The 20,676-nt window shown below is 55.4% G+C and overlaps 1 protein-coding gene and 1 long non-coding RNA gene across 2 annotated transcripts in view; one reads left to right on the top strand and one right to left on the bottom strand.

The window, feature by feature from the left end:
- Window positions 1-20,676, top strand: part of LOC132222560 (uncharacterized) — a 177,927-nt gene that overhangs the window by 32,174 nt on the left and 125,077 nt on the right. The window lies entirely within an intron of this gene.
- On the bottom strand, window positions 1,787-18,184 carry KCNK1 (potassium two pore domain channel subfamily K member 1). The gene is made up of 3 exons (XM_059677462.1): window positions 17,755-18,184; window positions 5,468-5,863; window positions 1,787-3,376 (listed from the first exon to the last, which is right to left on the bottom strand). Exons 1-3 carry the CDS (start codon window positions 18,107-18,109, stop codon window positions 3,117-3,119), a joined length of 1,011 nt encoding a protein of 336 aa, XP_059533445.1. The 5' UTR covers window positions 18,110-18,184; the 3' UTR covers window positions 1,787-3,116.

Genomic DNA, 20,676 nt, shown 5'->3' with positions numbered 1-20,676 from the left:
AAATAAATAAAACTTGACCGGGAACAAATATCGGTTACAGCAAGTTTGCAGGTTCATGTACAAAAGCCGATTCACTTCCTGTATACATACCAGCAATGGACCATCGGAATGTAAAAATAACACCATCTACATGAGCACAAACATGAGCTATTTAGGTGTAAATCTACGTGCACCATCCCTCGGAGGGAAATTACAAAACCCCAAGGAGAGAGATCAAAGAAGGAAATAAGTGGAGAGTGGGCCTAGGGCACCCTGTCTGAGAACCGCTCGTGCAAATACCGACTGAAGACTCATGAGCTTGCGATTCCCTACTTTGCTCCCACGGACACACGGACCGGGCCCTACTGGCAGATGTGAACAGAGCCTCGCCCATGGATTCGCCACACTCAGGCCGTGCGGACCCTGGGCCCATCTCTAACCTTTCTGAGCCTCGGTTCTCTCCTCTGTGTGAAGGGGGTGGCCTTATAAGATGGTTGTGACGATAAAATGAGCCAAATACGTGTAAGTACGTAGACTAGGGCCTGGGACATGGTCAAGGCCAGTATTTAGTAGATATGAGCTATCATTATTATTTTTAAAAATCTTTATTGTTGGAAGTATTACATATGTCTCCTTTTTTCCCCCCATTGGCTCCCCTCCAGCCCACCTCCACCCCTTGCCCCAGGCCTTCAGCACCCCATTGTCTGTGCCCTTGGGTTTTGCATATCTGCACACAAGGTCCTTGGTTGATGACCTCCCAACCCCCACCCCCCGCCCTGCCCTCCCTCTGAGGTTCCCACTCTGTCCCCTGCCTCCATGGCTCTGGATCCACTCCGTCCATCAGTTTATTTTGTTACTTAGATTCCATGTGTGAGTGCGATCATGGGATACGCGTCTTTCTCTGACTGGCTTCTGTCACTCAGCATGATGCTCTCCAGGTCCCTCCTGCTGTCTCAGAGGGTAAGCGCTCCTTTTTCACGGCTGCATAGTATTCCACGGTGTAACCGACCTACAGCTTTTCTATCCACTCGTCTATGAATGGGCACTCGGACTGTTTCCAGAACTTAGCTACTGTAATTGTGCTGCTGTGCACATAGGGGTGCATATCTCCTTTGATTGGTGTTTCTAGTTTCTTGGGATATATTCCTAGAAGTGGGATCACTGGGTCCAATGGCAGTTCCATATTTAATTTTTTGAGGGAACCCCACGCTGTTTTCCATAGCACCAGCCCTAACTTTTACGGAAAACCAACGAAGTGCAGAATAGTAACTGCTGTCCTGTTTCAGCCTGAACTTTGGTGCTGTGCTCCTGAAAGCCACTAGAGGGCGCACGAGCTAACGAACAGGCCTGCACCCCGAGCCCTGGCACCTCGGAGGGCTTTGTTGGTTCAGTTAAATTTAGGAGGAGGTACACGCTTCTATCTTAGTATCTGTTCTGCAAAAAAAATAAAAATAAAAATACTGAGCAAAGCGGAAACAAACTCAATCCTAAGACTGGGAAGGCACCGTTACTCCATCGGACGTTCCTGGAGGCTCCCGGCACCCCGAGATCAGATGGGGTGGGGGACACAGGACATGGTTCTAGTCGAGGGGCTGTAGGGGGAGAGCGTCCAGGGAGCACTGGCCCCAAGGAGGGCCCCGCCCTATGTCCAGCCCTTCTGCCCCCCGGGAACCCCGCCAGCCCCTACGGAGAGCCCGGTGCTGTGCGCACGCATGTGTGTGTCTGTGTGTGTGTGTGTGCGTGTGCGTGTGCGGACAGGAGACAGTCCCTGAATTGTTGCACTATTTCCAGCATCTCCTACCAACTCACCTTTTTATTTTATTTTATTAATGAGGTTCCTAGGAAACACCGTCCTACACTTTTTGGTGAGTCAAGAGGTAATCTATGTTGCCCGGCCGGCGTGGCTCAGTGTTTGAGCATCGTGATCTATGAACCAGGAGGTCACGGTTCGATTCCCGGTCAGGGCACGTGCCCGGGTTGCGGGCTCGATCTCCAGTGTGGGGCGTGCAGGAGGCAGCCGATCCACGATTCTTTTTTTTTTAATTTCATTTTGTTTTATTGCTTAAAGTATTACAAAGAGTATTATATATGTCTCCTTCCCTCCCCCGCCCCAACCTTCCCCCGGCCTCCCCTATTCCCCAGTGGATTCTTTCTCATCATGGATGTTTCTCTCTCTCTCTCTCTCTCCCTTCCTCTCTGAAATCAATAAAAATATATATTTTTTAAAAAATGTAGAGTCTCCGATTCATTTGACAGGATGTCGTCACGTGGGGCCTCTGTGGTCACGTCCCGCGTGCTAGCGCCAGGGGACTGCGGGTCACGGCGCACTTTCGGAACCAACATCTCACCCGATTCACAGACCGCGTTCTCACGGCCGTTCACTTCTGGAGAAATGCTCGCCGGCAGCGCAGGCACCTGAGAGCACTATTTATTGCAAGAGGACGGACACGTTTATTGCAGCGGAATACGCCAGGCCTTCGCTCTCCCGTGGGTTCCCCCCCTTATCGTACCGCAGCCGCGCCCGCTCGGGTCTTTAGTACAAAGGGGAATCCAAAGACACGATAGCCACAATCCCGGGTGAGGAGGTCTGCTGAGAACCGCCAACCTGGGCCCCGCTGTCCACGGGATGAACGTATGTATACCCGGTATGTACACAGTTCATGGGCACCTATGCGTTATAAATAACAGGGTTATCTTAGGTTCTACAAAAATAATCATTTCGGGCGGGCGCATGCAAACCCATACACATAAATTTATAAAACAAATCTCTAGGCTTCCCATTTGCTTTTCAGTATACACGTTGCTATTGAGCCGTCCGCTAGATGATTTCGAGGCAAACCCCAACGTCCCCAATGGAAAGTAGAAAACCTGCTTCTACCCGCAGCCGTCCTCACCCCACTCCACAGTCTGGATCATCGTGTTTCGGATGAATGACAGGCCCATACCCCGTGTCCTCAGATATCAGTCCTCGGGAGGCAAAAGCTTTCTCCGTCCCACTTTCTGTCTCGTTTCGAATATGACCGACGGCGGGTGCTTGTTACAATATCGTTTCGGCTTTTGTATTCTCCTAAGACGAACAAAGCGAAACCTCTCCCTGCCCCGCCCCACCCGGTGCGGGAGGAGGACCAGGCCCGCGCTCAGCGCTGGGGGGGGCCGTCGGCGTGGACGGGCGGCTCCGGGCCCACGAAGGGCTCGTCGGGCTTCTGGTCCTCCTTCCCGCCGGCCGCCTGGTCCGTGATGGAGGAGAAGGACAGCTGGTCGTGCTCCATGATGTGCACCTGGTCCTCGTCCTTGTCCTTCTTGACGTAGAACATCTTGCGGAATTTCTTCAGCTCGTGCAGCTCGCAGAAGGTTTCCAGCACCACCAGCATGGCCACGAGGCCGAGCAGCAGGTAACCTGCGCGACAAAGCCCGCGTCTCAGTGGTTGAGCCTCGACCTATGAACCAGGAGGTCAGGGTTCGATTCCCGGTCAGGGCACAGGCCCGGGTTGCGGGCTCCATCCCCAGTGTGGGGCGTGCAGGAGGCAGCTGATCCATGATCCTCTCTCATCATGGATGTTTCTCTCTCTCTCTCTCTCTCTCTCTCTCTCTCTCTCCCCCTGTCCCTTCCACTCTGGAATCAATAAAAATATATTTTAAAAAATACATAGAATAATAAAAATAATTATGGTCACTAGGGGAAATATGCAATCTCCTTGTAACTACTTGGTACATATTTACGGAACTTAGAAATGCGAACACACACGTGGTTGTGTCAGGTTAGGCCAACAAGCCGGGGCCAGGTAGGGCAGCTGCCTGCTGACTCGATGCCCTGGCCAGGGCTGGATGGAGCCTGGCAACGTCCTTGATGAGGCCGAAAGGAAAAGCGCACGGACATTCTGATGTGACTCCACGGTTCCCTAAAACTGGGTTTCCCAGCTTCCCAGGGGATCGCATGGAATTTGTAAAAACTGTTTAAAAATGATGGGTCACTGGCCACCTGAAATGGATTGCCTATGTTCCACACATAACATTCTGAAAACGGTTAGCACGGTCTCCGTTTCAAAGGAGAACCAGGTGGCCAAGAAGATAAGCAACTGTTTTAAGATGTTTCTGGGCCCTGACCGGTTTGGCTCAGTGGATGGAGTGTCGGCCTGCGGACTGAAGGGTCCCAGGTCAAGGGCACGTACCTTGGTTGTGGGCACATCCCCAGTAGGGAGTGTGCAAGAGGCAGCTGATCGATGTTTCTCTCTCATCGATGTTTCTAACTCTCTATCCCTCTCCCTTCCTTTCTGTAAAAAATTAATAAAATATTTTTTTTTAAAAAAAAGATGTGTCTGGTACATTACAGAGCATGGCTGCCTGCACCTGGCTGCAATCCTGGGACTTGTTTGCAGAGAAACATTTTTCAATTAAAAGTTGGTTCTCAAGTACCTTCTGTGGCACATTTTTACACGGTAATTTATAATGTCTATTATGAGTAAGAAATTGACCTGTCCTTTTTTCTTTTTTAATTATATTTTCATTGATTTCAGAGAGGAAGGGAGAGGGAGAGACAGAAACATCAATGATGAGAGAGAATCATCGATCTGCTGCCTCCTGCACGCCCCACACAGGGGATCGAGCCCGCAACCCGGGCATGTGCCCTGACCGGGAATCGAACCGTGACCTCCTGGTTCATAGGTCGACACTCAACCACTGAGCCACGTTGGCTGGGCCTTGATCTGTACGTTTAAGGTGCTTGGGGAAAATGACTCTCAGAAATAATAAGATTTTTACATAAAGCCTTCTGGAAGGGAATCCAGATCCAATGAAACAGTGACGGCGAAATTGGAAATTTATCAATGAGAGCCCAGCTGGCGAGGCTCCGTTGTTGAGCGTCGACCTATGAACCAGGAGGTCGCGGTTCTATTCCAAGTCAGGGCACATGCCCGGGTTGCAGGCTCGATCCCCAGTAGGGAGCATGCAAGCAGCCGGTCCATGGTTCTCTCTCATCACTGATGTTTTTCTCTCTCCCTCCCTCTCCCTTCCTCTCTAAAATCAATAATAAATAAATAAATATATATATATATATATTTCCCTGGCCGGCTTGGCTCAGTGGATAGAGCATCAGCCTGCAGACTGAAGGGTTTCAGGTTCGATTCTGGCCAAGGGCACATGCCTGGGTTGCAGGCTTGATCCCCAGTGGGGGGCGTGCAGAAGGCAGCCGATCAATGATCCTCTCTCATCATTGATGTTTCTATCTCTCTCTCCTTCTCCCTTCCTCTCTGAAATCAATAAAGAAATATATTTAATATATATATATATATTTTAAAGAAATAATATGATTTTTACATAAAGTGTTCTGAAGGGGGAAACCCGATCCAATGAAACAGGGATGGATGGCGAACTGACACTGTATCTACGAGAAAGCAACCGGGGCTTCTAGGAACGGCTGCTCGTGGGGAGACCAGGCGGAGCGTGGCCCATGGGCACGGCGCCGGCACCGGCACCGGCACCGGGTACTCACAGGTGATGCCCAGCTTGTAGAGCTCCCGGAACTTCTGGTTGTAGCCCTCCCCCGGGACGTAGTCGCCCAGGCCGATGGTGCTCAGCGAGATGAAGCAGAAGTAAAAGGACTCCAGGAAGTTCCAGTCGTCCTCCAGCACCGAGAACACGGCGGCCGGGATGAAGAAGAAGCAGGACACGGTGGCCACGCCCAGCAGCACGGCGTGGACCAGGGCCACCAGCTGCTTGGAGAAGCCCCAGCGCAGGTGCACGTAGAGCACGGGCCGGCGGGTCACGTGGATGGTGACGCGCTGCACCACGGCCGTCAGGAACAGCAGGGTGAAGGGGATGCCGATGATGGAGTAGATGATGCAGAAGGCCTTGCCGCCGTCCGACAAGGGCACCGTGTGGCCATAGCCTGCGGGAGACGGGCGGGGGAGGAGCACACAGTTAGTCACGTAGGCATTTAAAATATGTTTTTATTGATTTCAGAGAGAGACAGAAACATCCATGAGGAGAGAGGATCATGGATCGGCCGCCTCCTGCACGCCCCACACTGGGGATCGAGCCCGCCACCCGGGCCTGTGCCCTGACCGGGAATCGAACCGTGACCTCCTGGTTCCTAGGTCGATGCTCAACCACTGAGCCACGCCGGCCGGACTCGGAGCCTGTGGTAACAGGGAAGGAGAGGGAGCCAGGACCAGCCGACCAGGCACAGCGGAAGGACAGTGCCTACTCGGTGAAGATGCAGACATCGGACAAGGGGAAGAAAATGAAGACAAAAGCTGCCCTGACTGCTTTTCCAATCGTTTGTGCAATTATCTGGTCACATGGCACATCCAGAAACCATCACATCTTTCCCCTCCTGCCACTTCCAGAGGTTCTAAGATGCCACCGGTTCCACAAAACAAACATTAAACACACACAGTAGGGTCCCAGCATGTGTAACATTAAACACACACAGTAGGGCCGGTGGTCCCAGCATGTGTAACACTAAACACACACACAGTAGGGCCAGTGGTCCCAGCATGTGTAACATTAAACACGCACACAGTGGGGCCGGTGGTCCCAGCATGTGTAACATTAAACACGCACACAGTAGGGCCGGCGGTCCCAGCATGTGTAACATTAAACACGCACATAGTAGGGCCGGTGGTCCCAGCATGTGTAACATTAAAAACACACACAGTAGGACCGGTGGTCCCAGCATGTATAACATTAAACACACACACAGTAGGGCCAGTGGTCCCAGCATGTATAACATTAAACACACACAGAGTAGGGCCGGTGGTCCCAACATGTGTAACATTAAACACACACACAGTAGGGCCGGTGATCCCAGTATGTGTAACACTAAACACACACACAGTAGGGCCAGTGGTCCCAGCATGTGTAACATTAAACACACACAGAGTAGGACCGGTGGTCCCAGCATGTATAACATTAAACACACACACAGTAGGGCCGGTGGTCCCAGCATGTATAACATTAAACACACACACAGTAGGGCCGGTGGTCCCAGCATGTATAACATTAAACACACACACAGTAGGGCCGGTGGTCCCAGCATGTGTAACATTAAAAACACACGCAGTAGGGCCAGCGGTCCCAGCATGTGTAACATTAAATACACACAGTAGGGCAGGTGGTCCCAGCATGTATAACATTAAACACACACACAGTAGGGCCGGTGGTCCCAGCATGTGTAACACTAAACACACACGCAGTAAGGCCAGCGGTCCCAGCATGTGTAACATTAAATACACACAGTAGGGCCGGTGGTCCCAGCATGTGTAACATTAAACGCACACAGTAGGGCCGGTGGTCCCAGCAGGTGTAACATTAAACACGCACGCAGTAGGGCCGGTGGTCCCAGCATGTGTAACATTAAACACACGCAGTAGGGCCGGCGGTCCCAGCAGGTGTAACATTAAACACGCACGCAGTAGGGCCGGTGGTCCCAGCATGTGTAACATTAAACGCACACAGTAGGGCCGGCGGTCCCAGCAGGTGTAACATTAAACACGCACGCAGTAGGGCCGGTGGTCCCAGCATGTGTAACATTAAACACACGCAGTAGGGCCGGCGGTCCCAGCAGGTGTAACATTAAACACACACACAGTAGGGCCGGTGGTCCCAGCATGTGTAACATTAAACACACGCAGTAGGGCCGGCGGTCCCAGCAGGTGTAACATTAAACACACACACAGTAGGGCCGGTGGTCCCAGCATGTGTAACATTAAACACACGCAGTAGGGCCGGCGGTCCCAGCAGGTGTAACATTAAACACACACACAGTAGGGCCGGTGGTCCCAGCATGTATAACATTAAACGCACGCAGTAGGGCCGGTGGTCCCAGCAGGTGTAACATTAAACACACACACAGTAGGGCCGGTGGTCCCAGCATGTGTAACATTAAACGCACGCAGTAGGGCCAGTGGTCCCAGCATGTGTAACATTAAATACACACAGTAGGGCAGGCGGTCCCAGCAGGTGTAACATTAAACGCACGCAGTAGGGCCGGCGGTCCTACTTTCCACCAGGCCCAAGTCCCTGCCAGTTCCAGGCGGTCCACGCGGCAGCCAGAGGGAACCCCGCAGGGCGTGGGGCCCAGCGGACGGTTAAAACCTCACCGGCACTTCGCCCTGAAAGACTAACATGTCTGAACAAGTCCGTTCAGGAAAAAGCCAGCAAAAGGCATATTTTCCCAAAATTGGTTTCTGCAAAAAAACAAACAAAAAAACCCCATCTCACGTCTGGAATTGTCATTGAAAATGGGCTTCAAGTCAGATTCCTAAGATCTATAACCTGCTTAGGAAGACAGGCCTCTGAAAACCTCGCACTTCTGACCCCCCAAATTCTCTGCTTCATTCCGGCTCTTTGCAGGTCCACGTGGCAGTCAAGGTCGCCCATCCGTGCCTGGAAAACACGCGGTTACCCACGCGCCACGGGGCGCCAGGAGTCCACTGAAATCGTGTGCAACTTGCACATCTAAATTCACGTGCCTTTTCCCGTGAGATTCCAGGGCTGAGACTCCCAGGAAGTTGAGAACCATGGCTCTGAGCGGGGGTTCCTCACTGTTGTTGTTTTTTAAAATATATTTTTATTGATTTCAGCGAGGGAGAGAGAGAGACATCAGTGATGAGAGAGAATCCTGGATCGCCTGCCTCCTGCACGCCCCACCCTGGGGATCGGGCCTGCAACCCGGGCAGGTGCCCTTGACCGGGAATCGAACCGTGACCTGACCTCCTGTTTCACAGGTCGATGCTCAACCCCTGAGCCCTGCCAGCTGGGCTGAGTGTAGCTTCCTGAATCCACGTTCCTGGCACTGCCAGCTGCCCCTGGAACCCTGCCTGCAGTTCCACGGGTTAGCGAGGGCAGTGGGCCTGGTGCAGGGCTCAGAGAGCAAGTACAGGAGGGGTGGAAGCGAGCCGGGCAGACCATGTGAGAGGGATGCGTAAAGCCGTCCACATAGCAGACGGGGCGGCTCAGGGCCAGGGCGCACGCCTGCCACGGAGGAAGGATCCTCTCATGGTCAGACATACGTGGGAGCAAAATGAAGGTGGAAGTGTTTTTTGTTGTTGTTAATTTTCCCACTGATTTTTAGAGAGAGTGGAAGGGGAAGGGAGAAACAGAAAGAGAGAGAAATACCGATGCGAGAGAGACACATCCATTGGTTGCTTCCTGCACGCACCTCGACCAGGGCCGGGGCCAGAGAGGAGCCTCCAACCGAGGTACGTGCCCTTGACCGGAATCGAACCCGGGGCCCTTCAGTCTGCAGGCCGATGGTCCATCCACTGAGCCAAACCGGCCAGAGCAAAGGTTATGTTTTATTTGCCTAATCAGGGAGTGGAATTATTTGTTTTGTGGGCAGTTACCCATCATAGTAAGGAAAGACAGACAGCAGCAGGGAACGCGGAAGAGCCAGACTGACTCCACCAAAGAAGCCACAGGCCCCGTCCACAGCTGAGCCGGAGGCTGAGGACGGGAGGCCACGCGCTTCATTTATCCCAGGTGGCCAGGAACCCCAGTGACTCACGGCCTCGGATACACCCCCAAGGCAGCAGAAAGAATGCACCTGTCACTCGTGTGGACACACGCCCTTCCCCACGGAGCAAAATGCGGGGAGGACAGCTGGGTGGCGGAGTCTGGCGAATCCCTCCCTCTCTGAAAATAGTGCTCTCTGGCATCACACACTTTCCCGCTCCAGGCTCAGCTCCATCCCAGAGCCCGGGATGCAGAGTTCGGTTGGTTATTCATCTCGTCTGCTCCTCCTCCCCAGCTGGGCCCCATGCCCCCACCTGTGCCAGGGGCTGTGCAGCCAGGAGATGGCCACCCACACTGGGCCACCATCTGTCAGCACCTCACAGAGCTCCGCAGGGCCCCGGGCCCATCTGCCGTCGGGAGAGGCATCCTCACTTCTGCAGAATTCCTGGAGCCGGTCATTTCTTTTTCCTTTTCTTTTAAAAATATATTTTTGTTGATTTCAGAGAGGAAGAGAGAGGGAGAGGGAGATAGAAACATCCATGATGAGAGAGAATCATGGATCGGCTGCCCCCTGCATGCCCCCTACAGGGGATGGAGCCCACAACCCGGGCATGCGCCCTGACCGGGAATCGAACCGTGACCTCCTGGTTCAAAGGTCAGTGCTCAACCACTGAGCCACGCCGGCCGGGCTTAAAATGCTGTTTTTTTAAAAACATACTTTTACTGTTTCATGCCTGTCAGAAGGATGCCAATGACAAGTCCTTCCAGGATAGGGTCGATTTCTAAGGGTCACACATAACCACCTTGGTAACTGCCCCCCCTCGACCCCCCGCTTCCCATAGACCTCACTGCCATGTCCATGTGAGTCACGCATTCGTCATCAATACAGTTTTCATGGAAATGACCAGCACAGTCCTACCCAAGGGGCCAGTAACGCGCCTGCCCCTGGTGAGGGCCAAGGAGGAAGCGCTGATAACGAGCTGCAGGCGGACGAGGCCGGAAAACATTTCTGAGAACAGAGCGCACGGCCTCCTCGCTCATCCCTTCCAAGGCCAGGGCTGGGTCGGAGGGGAGAGGCTCCCGAAAACGAAGTTCCGAGAGCTGCCCTGCGACGGAAGCCGACGAGGAAGACAGGCCGGGGCCACAGAGGGCAGAGGTGGGGGTCAGGGTCAGACTCTGGCTCCTGAGAAGGGACAGGGAGCCAGGCACATCGGCACGTGGCCGCAGCCTCCAGGATGGACGTGTGGCCAGCAGCGGCGCCCGGTTCCGTGCAGGACTAAGAAGTGGTGCCCAGCCCGGCCGGCCGGCGTGGCTCAGCATCCATCTATGAACCAGGAGGTCACGGTTCGATTCCAGGTCAAGGGCACAGGCCCGGGTTGCAGGCTCGATCCCTAGTGGGGGCGTGCAGGAGGCAGTTGATCCATGATTCTCTCTCCTCATGGATGTTTCTCTCTCTCTCCCCCTCTCCCTTCCTCTCTCAAACCAATCTTAAAAACAGGTCAGAGAAAAGAAAGTTCGAGAGGAAACAGAAGCCAGCCAGCTCTCCTTCACCCGAGCCCAAGGCACGGAGACATTTTTTCCAGCGGTCACACCGGGTTTGTTTCTAACACCTGCCTTGCATTTCAAGACAAAAGCTTCAAGCCACAGTGCGGCCCCTCAGGAGCGGAGCTGAGGTTCAGATTTTGGGGCGTCAACGCCTGTTCAACAGCGCAAACAGGATGTGGGGAAGGGCCCTGCTACTGAGAACTTCTCTAAATCAGTTCAAGCCCTGACCGGTTTGGCTCAGCGGATAGAGCGTCGGCCTGCGGACTGAAGGGTCCCGGGTTCGATTCCGGTCAAGGGCATGTCCCTTGGTTGCGGACACATCCCCCAGTGGGGGGTGTGCAGGAGGCAGCTGATGGATGTTTCTCTCTCATGGATGTTTCTAACTCTCTATCCCTCTCCCTGACAAACGAACGCACGACAGGGACCATCTGGAATCACTGAGAATTGGGGGTGAGGGACCCAGCTCCCAGAGCCCCCCGCCTCTGTCCTGAAAGCTGGGGTCCGGCCAACCCGCTCCGGTGAGAGGAGGTGGAGGAGCACAGGGCTGGGGCTTGGGCCATCTCCCATCTATGTTCCTGCCACAGACACACACACATCCCTCGTATAGGGACACCGTGGCCGCTCAGGGTTCACGCTGTGACATGGGGGGGGGTGTCGCCCGGGGCCATCTCCCTGACCCCCGGTGCCCCAGGGCCTGGGTGTTCCCATGGATGTCCACCCCCACTCAGCCTGAGGGTCCCCCGCCCCATCTCCGGACTCTCTGCCCGCCCTGATGGTCCCCCGGGCAGTCGCTCTGCCTCGGGACAGGACACCTTGTCCTCGGTGACGGCAAACACCTCCGCCCGGCCGGCGTGGCTCAGTGGTGAGCGTCGACCTGGGAACCAGGAGGTCCCGGTTCGATTCCCGGTCAAGGGCACATGCTCAGATTGTGGGCTCCATCCCCAGTGAGGGGCGTGCAGGAGGCAGGCGATCCATGATTCTCTCTCCTCATGGATGTTTCTATCCCTGTCCCTCTCCTTTCCTCTCTGAAACCAATGAGAATACATTAAAACAAAAAACAAGCCCTCAGTGCCACGTGGCCCAGCCCCAGCCGTCCCTCTCTGAGGCCGGGCTGTTGTCACAGGGCAGGGTCAGGAGCCGACAGTGGCTCCTGGCCGCCCACAGAGTCAAGTGCAAACAGTACTTCCCCCACCGAGGCCTCTGCCCTCGCCCTCAGGCCTCCTGTGGCCACTTGCCAGCCAGCAGGTGGCCCTGGGCCCTGGGCGGCTGCCACCCTGACGACCTCACGACCTCTCGCAGACCGGGCTCCGCCCTCTTCCGGGAACCTGGGCTGTACGTGTACGGCCTCCTCTGTGTCGCCCACCAAACCGACCAGGTTTCTTTTTTTAATTAATTGTTTAAATATATTTTTATTGATTTCAGAGAGGAAGGAAAGGGGGAGATAGAAACATCCATGATGAGAGAGAATCATGGATCGGCTGCATCCTGCACGCCCCCCCCGCCACTGGGGATCGAGCCTGCAACCGAGGTACGTGCCCTTGACGGGAATCGAACCGGCAACCCTTTGGTCCGAGGCCTGGCGCTCTAACCATTGAACACACCGGCCGGGCTGTTGGTTCCATTTTTAAGCAGAAGATACACTGCGGAGGCAGGAGTGCGAGGTGGGTGTGGGGACGACAGATTGCTGTCCACCGAGTCCTCCTGTGACAGCGCAGGGCTCTTCTGCCCCCGCCTGCCAGGGTGCCTGTCGGGCTGTGGTGGCCCGCGTCACAGCTGGGGGACCCGCGGGCGTGAGGGGGCTGCCCCTGGTCTGAACTCCTCAGGGGGGGCGGTCGGACACAGAGCAGCTGGGCACAGCCTCTGCGGCTCCGACAACGAACTTAATCCACCGGGCCAGGGTCTTTAAATAATTGAGTGCCCTTGGCAACCGGTGTCCAAATGCGTAAAGAATTTCAGTTACGAGAATGTCCTAACCTTTTCATTCTAGTCTCAGACATTCACGTTCTCCCCCCCCCCCCCCCCCATTATTCACAGCCTGGGAAGACATAAAAAATACAGCAGTTACGCCCTAGCCAGTGTGGCTCAGTGGATAGAGCGTCGGCCTGCAGACTGAAGGACTCAGGTCAAGGGCACGTGCCCGGGGTGCGGGCTCGATCCCCAGTAGGGGGCATGCAGGAGGCAGCCGATCCCTGATTCTCTCTCATCACGGATGTTTCTTTTTTCTTTTCTTTTTTAAAATATATTTTATTGATTTTTTTTACAGAGAAGAAGGGAGAGGAATAGAGAGTTAGAAACATCGATCGGCTGCCTGCTGCACACTCCCTACTGGGTATGTGCCCGCAACCAAGGTACATGCCCTTGGCCGGAATCGAACCTGGGACCCCTAAGACCGCAGGTCGACGCTCTATCCACTGAGCCAAACCGGTTAGGGCCATCACGGATGTTTCCATCTCTCCCTCTCCCTTCCTCTCTGAAATCAATAAGGATCTATTTTTTAAGGAAACCCAGCGTCTGAGAAGAGGACGCTCAGGTCACCGGGACAGCGGGGAGCCACAGTGCTGAGGTGGCAGTCTGCGGTGACTCATGGTAACTCAGCAAACTTCACACGGAGGGAGGACTATCATTCGGGGTGCCCCCAGGGTCATCTGGTACCTTTCCCATCTGTTACAAACTGGGTGCTTATTTGAAGCTAACAGAGTCCTACAATGCTGAGGTGTCTTGTTGGGGGGAAAAAACGATTTTAAAAAAATATATATTTTATTGATTTTTTTACAGAGAGGAAGGGAGAGGGATAGAGAGTTAGAAACATCGATGAGAGAGAAACATCCATCAGCTGCCTCCTGCACACCTTCCACTGGGGATGTGCCCACAACCAAGGTACACGCCCTTGACCGGAATCGAACCCGGGACCCTTGAGTCCGCAGGCCGACGCTCTATCCACTGAGCCACACCGGTTAGGACAACGATGCTTTCTTATTTCCTTCCTAGAAATAGAAAAGAGCTAGGCGGCCGGAAGAGACCGGCCCATCTCCTTGACTCCCTTTGCTGTGGATCGTTTCTCCTTAGCAATTCTCCCCAGGAACCCGCTATGCGTTTTATGAAGTCACGGTGTGGACTGTCCCTCCTTCCCTCTCCCAGACGGATGGACACACAGACAGGCAGACCAGAGCCCCAGGTGGGAGACCAGCCCCCGGTGAACCCAATGCTCCGTAAACCTCGCTGAGAACCATCCACCTGAGCCCCGGGGGCCGATGCACACGGTCAGGACCTGATCTGGATCGAGGAGACAGTCGCCAGTTACAAACCACTGCGCAGCCCGGCCGGTGTGGCTCAGGGGTTGAGCACCGACCTAGGAACCAGGAGGTCACGGTGCGATTCCCGGTCGGGGCACAGGCCCGGGTGGCGGGCTCCATCCCCGATGGTGCAGGAGGCAGCCCATCCGTGAGTCTCTCTCATCACGGATGTTCCTATCTCTCTCTCCTCCTCCCTTCTTCTCTGAAATCAATAAAATATATATTTTAAAAATAAATAAATGCCATCGTCCATGTCTGACGCAATCCAAGCAATCTTTTCCTGTAAGAATTGACTCGGTTTCACAGACCAAAAAAGGGAAAGACACAGTAGAAACTAACAGACAAGCCCTCTGAGGGTCTGGTTCCTGCTCAGGGAGAGAATGACCCCGTCCTTTCAGATGGGGTCCCTCTCTGCACCCCTAACGCCCCCCATAACCTCTTTTCAACCTGGCCTTGTGTCAGGGCAAAACCCTTCCACCAACTCTGATGACAACACCCAGAATGAACAAGAGAAGTCAGAGCACAGCCTGAACCCAGGAGATCAAAGTGCGGAGGAAGGCAAGGTGCCCCCAAAGTCGCCTGCTTTTGAATGGAGACCCCGGCCCAGGCAACGGAGAAATTGCAGGCGCCGGTACCGCATGGATGTGGCTGCCATCGGTATCGGATGACGTCCCGTCAGAATCAGCTCTAGCCCTGCGCCCTCCGACTATGCCCGACACCTGAAACCCCACTGTTATGGGTCCAAACACTGAGCATCGGCATTTTCCCATTTTCCCGTGCGCCAACCCCACCGTCCGCAAAACCACCTGACCTCGGAGGCACCCATTCCCCCCCCCCCCCGCCCAGGTGACTGGACAAGCAAAGCTGGTATTCTTGGCCAGGTGTATAGTTATGGCATAAAAGCAAATGCTTGATTTCTTTCGAGCCACAGTCGTTTATAACAGTAACAGTAGCTCCTAGGTGCCAACCCCAGACTTCCTCCAGGCAGGCCAGGAAGACTGGACTCAGTTCCTCCCCGGAAAGGACGTTGGCACTTTCTGGGGTGAGAAGCTGCTGGCCTAGTGCACCCAGGGGCCTCGGAGACCAGAGGACCCCCGAGAACAGCACCTAGGGGTGCCCACTGCTTCTATTCTGGGCAAGACAGGGGCTGGCCGTGCTGATGGGCTGGGTGACAATTATCTCAGTGACTATCCATCAACAAAGCGCTCTCTCTCTCTCTCTCTCTCACACACACACCTACAGCATGTCTAGTATCTACCCAAGTTGTCTGGTACTTTTTCGGATAACATCTTCCTAGACATGAAGTACACTAGCTTTACCCGAAAAACCGGCTCATCCTCTGCCACAAAACCCATGTTTTGACACCATCCAGAACTTCAGATGTGTCATGAGCAGGTCAGTACCAGACCAGCAGAAAAACATCCTGGGTGTAGGATAGATTCTAAATTCTGTTAGCATTCTCCTTACCTGAGCAAATCCAGCTCTGTCCTATCCATGAAAAAAAATCCATTGATTTTGCTAATTTTACAAACCCTAAGAGGCCCCATTTCCACCTAGTTTTTATCCTTAAGTGCCCCTTGCACTGGTTTCGTAAATGAACTCCTGTTTTGCATGAATAACAGGCTTTCTCGGGAACTACAATGCGATCGGAATACCAACAGTCAGAGGTCCACTCCCCTGGCCAGTCTGGCTCAGTGGATAGACCCTCAGCCCGCGGACTGAAGGGTCCCGCACTCGATTCCCGTCAAGGGCACCTGCCGGGGCTTGCTGGCTCTGGCGCGATCCTCAATGTGGGGCGTGTGCAGGAGGCAGCTGATCCATGATGCCCTCTCACCACAGAGGTTTCTGTCGCTCTCTCCCTCTCCCTTCCTCTCTGAAGCCAATTAAAACACATTTTTAAAAAATTCACACAAAAAAACCCCAAGACTTCTTGTTTATTTCGGGGTAAATGCACTTCCATTTTAGTCCTTCACCCCAGACTTCTGAATCCTTGTCTTACAGAATCCTAGCCGACAGTGTACTAGCAGTTATTCCCAAATAATTACCCAAATACTGGATGTAGCCCAGGGATTTCAAAACAAACCAACCCTGGCAGGTGGGAAGGGTGGGGGTGGGGGTGGGTGAAGGCAGAGTTGAAGTAACAAAGTAGATTCACCTGCCAAGGAGAGGGGATGGGGTGCAAAGGACTCCTGGCAGGGGAACCACACTGGCCGCTGGGAAGTGTGTGACCTTGTGCAAGTCGGGATGATAGTTCAAAAGATCAGACTGTGCCCGGCCAGTGTGGCTCAGTGGTTGAGCATGGACTTATGATCCAGGAGGTCACCGTTCGATTTCCCGTTAGGGCACATGCCCTGGGTGGTGGGCTCGATCCCCAGTGGGAGGAGGGACCGGTGGGGGGAGGGGGGGACGAACAAGAGACAGCCCATCAATGCTTCTCTCTCATCATCGATGTTTTTATCTCCCTCTCTCCTCCTCCCTTCCTCTCTCTGAAAGCCATAAAAACATATTTTAAAAACAAATAACAAAACACAAAAGGCCAAATGCACTGAGCGCTCTCTAAGACACATTCCAGGCGCACCTCCGGGCAGGTGTATGTGCCTGGCTCAGCCGCAGGGGAAACCCAGCCTCCATTCATCGAGACCAGCCCAGCAGCGCTGGCTGCCCCGGGGCGCAGGGCGGCCTCGGTCACCGGGGGCGGGGGCGCTCCTCCACTCCGCCCGCCCTGCTGGGTGAGTCCTGCGAGGTTGGCGAGTGCGCCTGGAAGTTTCAGGCTGGCTTCCCATCCCGAAAGTTGAAATACTGCTGAATCAGGGCGGCCCCATTTTGCCAGATCCGTGGCATTCCCTCACCCCTCCTCCTCCTCCTCCTCTGAATAAAACAAAAAACCAAAAAACACCAAACAAACAAAACCGGATCGGCCTGCATGCCGAGGTCGCCCCAGGAGCAGAGTGATGGCACTCGGTCCCCTAGCTGCCCCCCCCCGCCCCCCAGGTAGACAGGAGCCCACAAGCCTATGCATCACCCAGGGAACGGCGCCCGCGGGAAGGTGACCCTGCCACGCGTGATCCTGCGAGTCTGCGGCCTGTGCGCGCGCGGGATGGGTCCCGGGGAAGGTGCGCGCCCTGGGACCTCGGAGTTTCCCCGCAGCCCGGGGCCCAGGCCAGGACGGTGAGGGTCCCATCCAACCAGACGCCTTGGGGGTCGGGGAACCCAGAAAAAAAGACGTCGCCCATGAAAGCCCCTGGAGCCACCCAGGCCGAAGGCTTTAGGGTCCACTTCCCAAGAGTTACCGGCGGCAAACCCAGTCCACTCACTGAGGCCACCTCCCCAGCTTCCGGCCCCACGAGCCCGGCCGGGGCCAGTCTCCCAGCGAGGGGAGGTGGCCGGGGTGGGGGTGGGCGCATCGGAGAGGCGGGGGCGGGGGGCGCGCAGGGAAGGGGGGCGCGCGCCAGGGGGCCGGGCGGCCGGGGCCCAGGGCTCCTACCGGTGGTGGAGAGCACGGTGCTGGCGAAGAAGAGCGCGGAGGTGAAGTCCCAGTTCCAGCTGCCCGAGGCGTTGCCCAGCGCCGACACGCCGTAGTTGCTGGCCTCCAGCACGCGGCCCAGGAAGCGCTCGAGCTGCGCCTCCGACAGGCACTCGTGCTGCTCCAGGAAGCGCCGCTTGAGCTTGCGCAGCTCCTGGCGCAGCAGGTCCTCGTACGGCAGCTCCACGGACGAGAAGACCACGGCGCCGAAGACCAGGTAGAGCAGGTAGCCGAGCACCAGCAGGCCGAAGCACCAGGCCGAGCGGTGCCGCTCCACCAGGCGCCCGCACGAGCTGCCCGCCAGGGACTGCAGCATCTTCCCGCGCCGGCCCCGCCGAGCCGGCCGCCCGCCCGCACCCGGCGATCGGCTCCCCGCGCCGCCCGCCCCGCCCCGAGCCCGCCCCGGTCCCCGCCCCCCGCGCCCGCCCTGCGCTCCCGCGGCCCGCGCCCCCTCCTCCCCGGCGCGCACCTCCCGTCCCCCGCGCCGCCTGGCGCTCCGCTCCCGCCCCGCCCGCAGCGGCCAGCCCGCGCCCCGATTGGCTGCTCCCGGGGCTTTCTTCCCTCTTTCCTGCTTCCTCGGGGCGCCAAGTGGCGGGGAGGTGGCGCTGACGTGGAGCCGGCGCAGGTAACCCGAGCGCCCCGGGCACCGCGCGCGCACATGGCCCGAGCGCCAGGCTGGGCGGGGGCGGCTCCTCCGGCTGCACTGGGTTCAGTGGGAGAACCGGTTTGGCCCCTGGTGGGCGGTGAGAGCATGCGCGTGTGGATGAGTGAGTGAGTGTGTGTGTCTGTGAGGGTGTGTGCACGTGCATGCCTGACAGTGTGTCCGTGTGTGCATCTGTGAGATTGTGTGTCTGTGTGCACACCCGTGTGTGTGCGTGAGCGTGTGTCTGTGAGTGTGCTCACATGTGGGCGTGTGTGCGCGCTCATACGTGTGGGTGTGTGCACGTACGTGTGCACATGGGGGTGTGCATGCACGTGTGTAGATGTGTGTGTGTCTGTGAGTGTACACGTGCGTGTGTGAGCATCTGCAAGAGCGTTTTTGTGTGTGCATGTGAGAGTGTTTGCACACGTGTCTGTGAGTGTGCGTGGAAGTGTGCATATCTTTGTGGACTCGAATAGAGTGTGTGTCTGTGCCTGTGCTGTGGGCTATGCCCCGCTGTCCAGGCCCCGGTGACCCAGCAGTGAGCCCTGGGGTCCCCATCATGGTGGGCCCAGCCCCAGGCACCTCGGATTCCTACTAGAAGCTTCTGCCCCCCTCCGCACCCTCCACAAGAGGCACCGAAAGCCCAGGAGAGCGTGGAAAGGTCCCATGACAGAGCTCTCTCTTTAACACATGAAGAGTCACAAGGTCCCAACGCGCGACTCCCAGAGGGACGGAGTTTGCCAAGGGGTGTTTCTTGTGAAAGGAGGAGGGCCAGCGAGCCGCCCCATGGTGGTGAGGATTGGGGTGCCTTTCCTGGAAAGGCGACTGCACATGTGGCAGAGTTTGTGTACCCTGCCTCCATGGGGCGCCTAAGAAAAGGGAATCAGAGAGGCAGAGGCCAAGATTTATAGACAAGACTTCATAAACAATATGTATGCATATTACACATATAAAACATATATACACACACACACATATGTGAGATCATGAACAATCAGGAACCATCAAAATGTTCCAAAAATAGCCTAGCTGGTGTGGCTCAGTGGATAGAGCGCCGGCCTGCGGACTGAAGGGTCCCGGGTTCGATTCCGGTCAAGGGCACATGCCCAGACTGTGGGCCTGATCCCCAACAAGGCGTGCAAGAGGTAGCCAATCAATGACTCTCTCTCATCATTGATGCTTTGATCTCTCTCCCTTCCTCTCTGAAAGCAATAAAAGGGGATGGGCTCCCAGAACCCATCCCTCGTCCGCTGGTCCCCACTGAAAGGCATTGCCTGGGGGCCAGGTTGACCACAGCTGGCACCATCCAGCCCTGAGTTTCAGCTACACCTGCACCCCAGCTCCTCTGTACCCCAGTTCCCCTCGAAGCCCCGAGACCAGAAGACGGAGAAATACCGGCTTATTCAGCATCAAAGATCTTTATTAACGTACCTTTCCTAGTTGAATACAAAGAAAACGGTTACAAGCTACAGCCAGCCGATCAGAGCCACTGAGCATGGAGACCAGCCATCAAAAAAAGTTTATTAAAAAAATAGACAACGTGTGTAAACACCTTTCCCACGCGCGCGGCCTCATAATACAGCGCACAGGCCCGGGCCTTGGGTCTCGGCAGGGGGAAGCACCTTCAGTGTTGACTAACAGGGATCGGGTTAATTTATCTTTCCGGGGGCTACAGGTCTCCAGGAAAATAAATAACAGCTTCCGGTCAGTGTGCACATAGAGAATCGCCAATGTACAAGAGATCCCAGTGAGAACAGAGCCATCTGCAGAGACGTGACAGTGGAAAGCGTCTCTGGTAATTATCTCTTTAAATGGCTTCCCTTCTAGAGTCATTAAAACAGAGTTGACTAAAATCAAGCTAAAGGGGAACAGGGAGCCGGCCGGCGTGGCTCAGGGGTTGAGCGTCGACCTAGGAACCAGGAGGTCACGGTTCGATTCCCCGGTCAAGGTCACATGCCCGGGTTGTGGGCTCGATCCCCGGCGTGCAGGAGGCAGCCGATCCGTGGTCCTCTCTCATCACGGATGTTTCTCTCTCTCCCTTCCTCTCTGAAGTCACTAAAAATACATATTAGAAAAAGAAAACAGGACCGGAAGTCAGGGACAAGACGGATGGACACCCATCACAACCCCCTCCCTCAGTACTTTGGTAGAAACACAATTGAGTGCATGGTCTCTATGCCTCTTCCAGGTATTAATTCCACACCCACCCTAGAGTAAAGCCGCATCGTAGAGGGGACAGT

Source organism: Myotis daubentonii, chromosome 20 (assembly GCF_963259705.1).
Source record: "Myotis daubentonii chromosome 20, mMyoDau2.1, whole genome shotgun sequence".
Lineage (NCBI taxonomy): Eukaryota > Metazoa > Chordata > Mammalia > Chiroptera > Vespertilionidae > Myotis > Myotis daubentonii.
Note: the sequence above shows the minus strand (reverse complement) of the source record. Positions and strands in the feature narration are given on the sequence as shown.

Bases quoted from the DNA above. Each gene is read 5' to 3' on its own strand.
- KCNK1 (XM_059677462.1), bottom strand. From the start codon at position 18,109: ATGCTGCAGTCCCTGGCGGGCAGCTCGTGCGGGCGCCTGGTGGAGCGG. The intron at 5,864-17,754 runs GTAGGAGCCCTG...CGTCTCCCGCAG, and splicing joins CACCGTGCTCTCCACCACCG to GCTATGGCCACACGGTGCCC. The intron at 3,377-5,467 runs GTGAGTACCCGG...TTTGTCGCGCAG, and splicing joins CTACAAGCTGGGCATCACCT to GTTACCTGCTGCTCGGCCTC.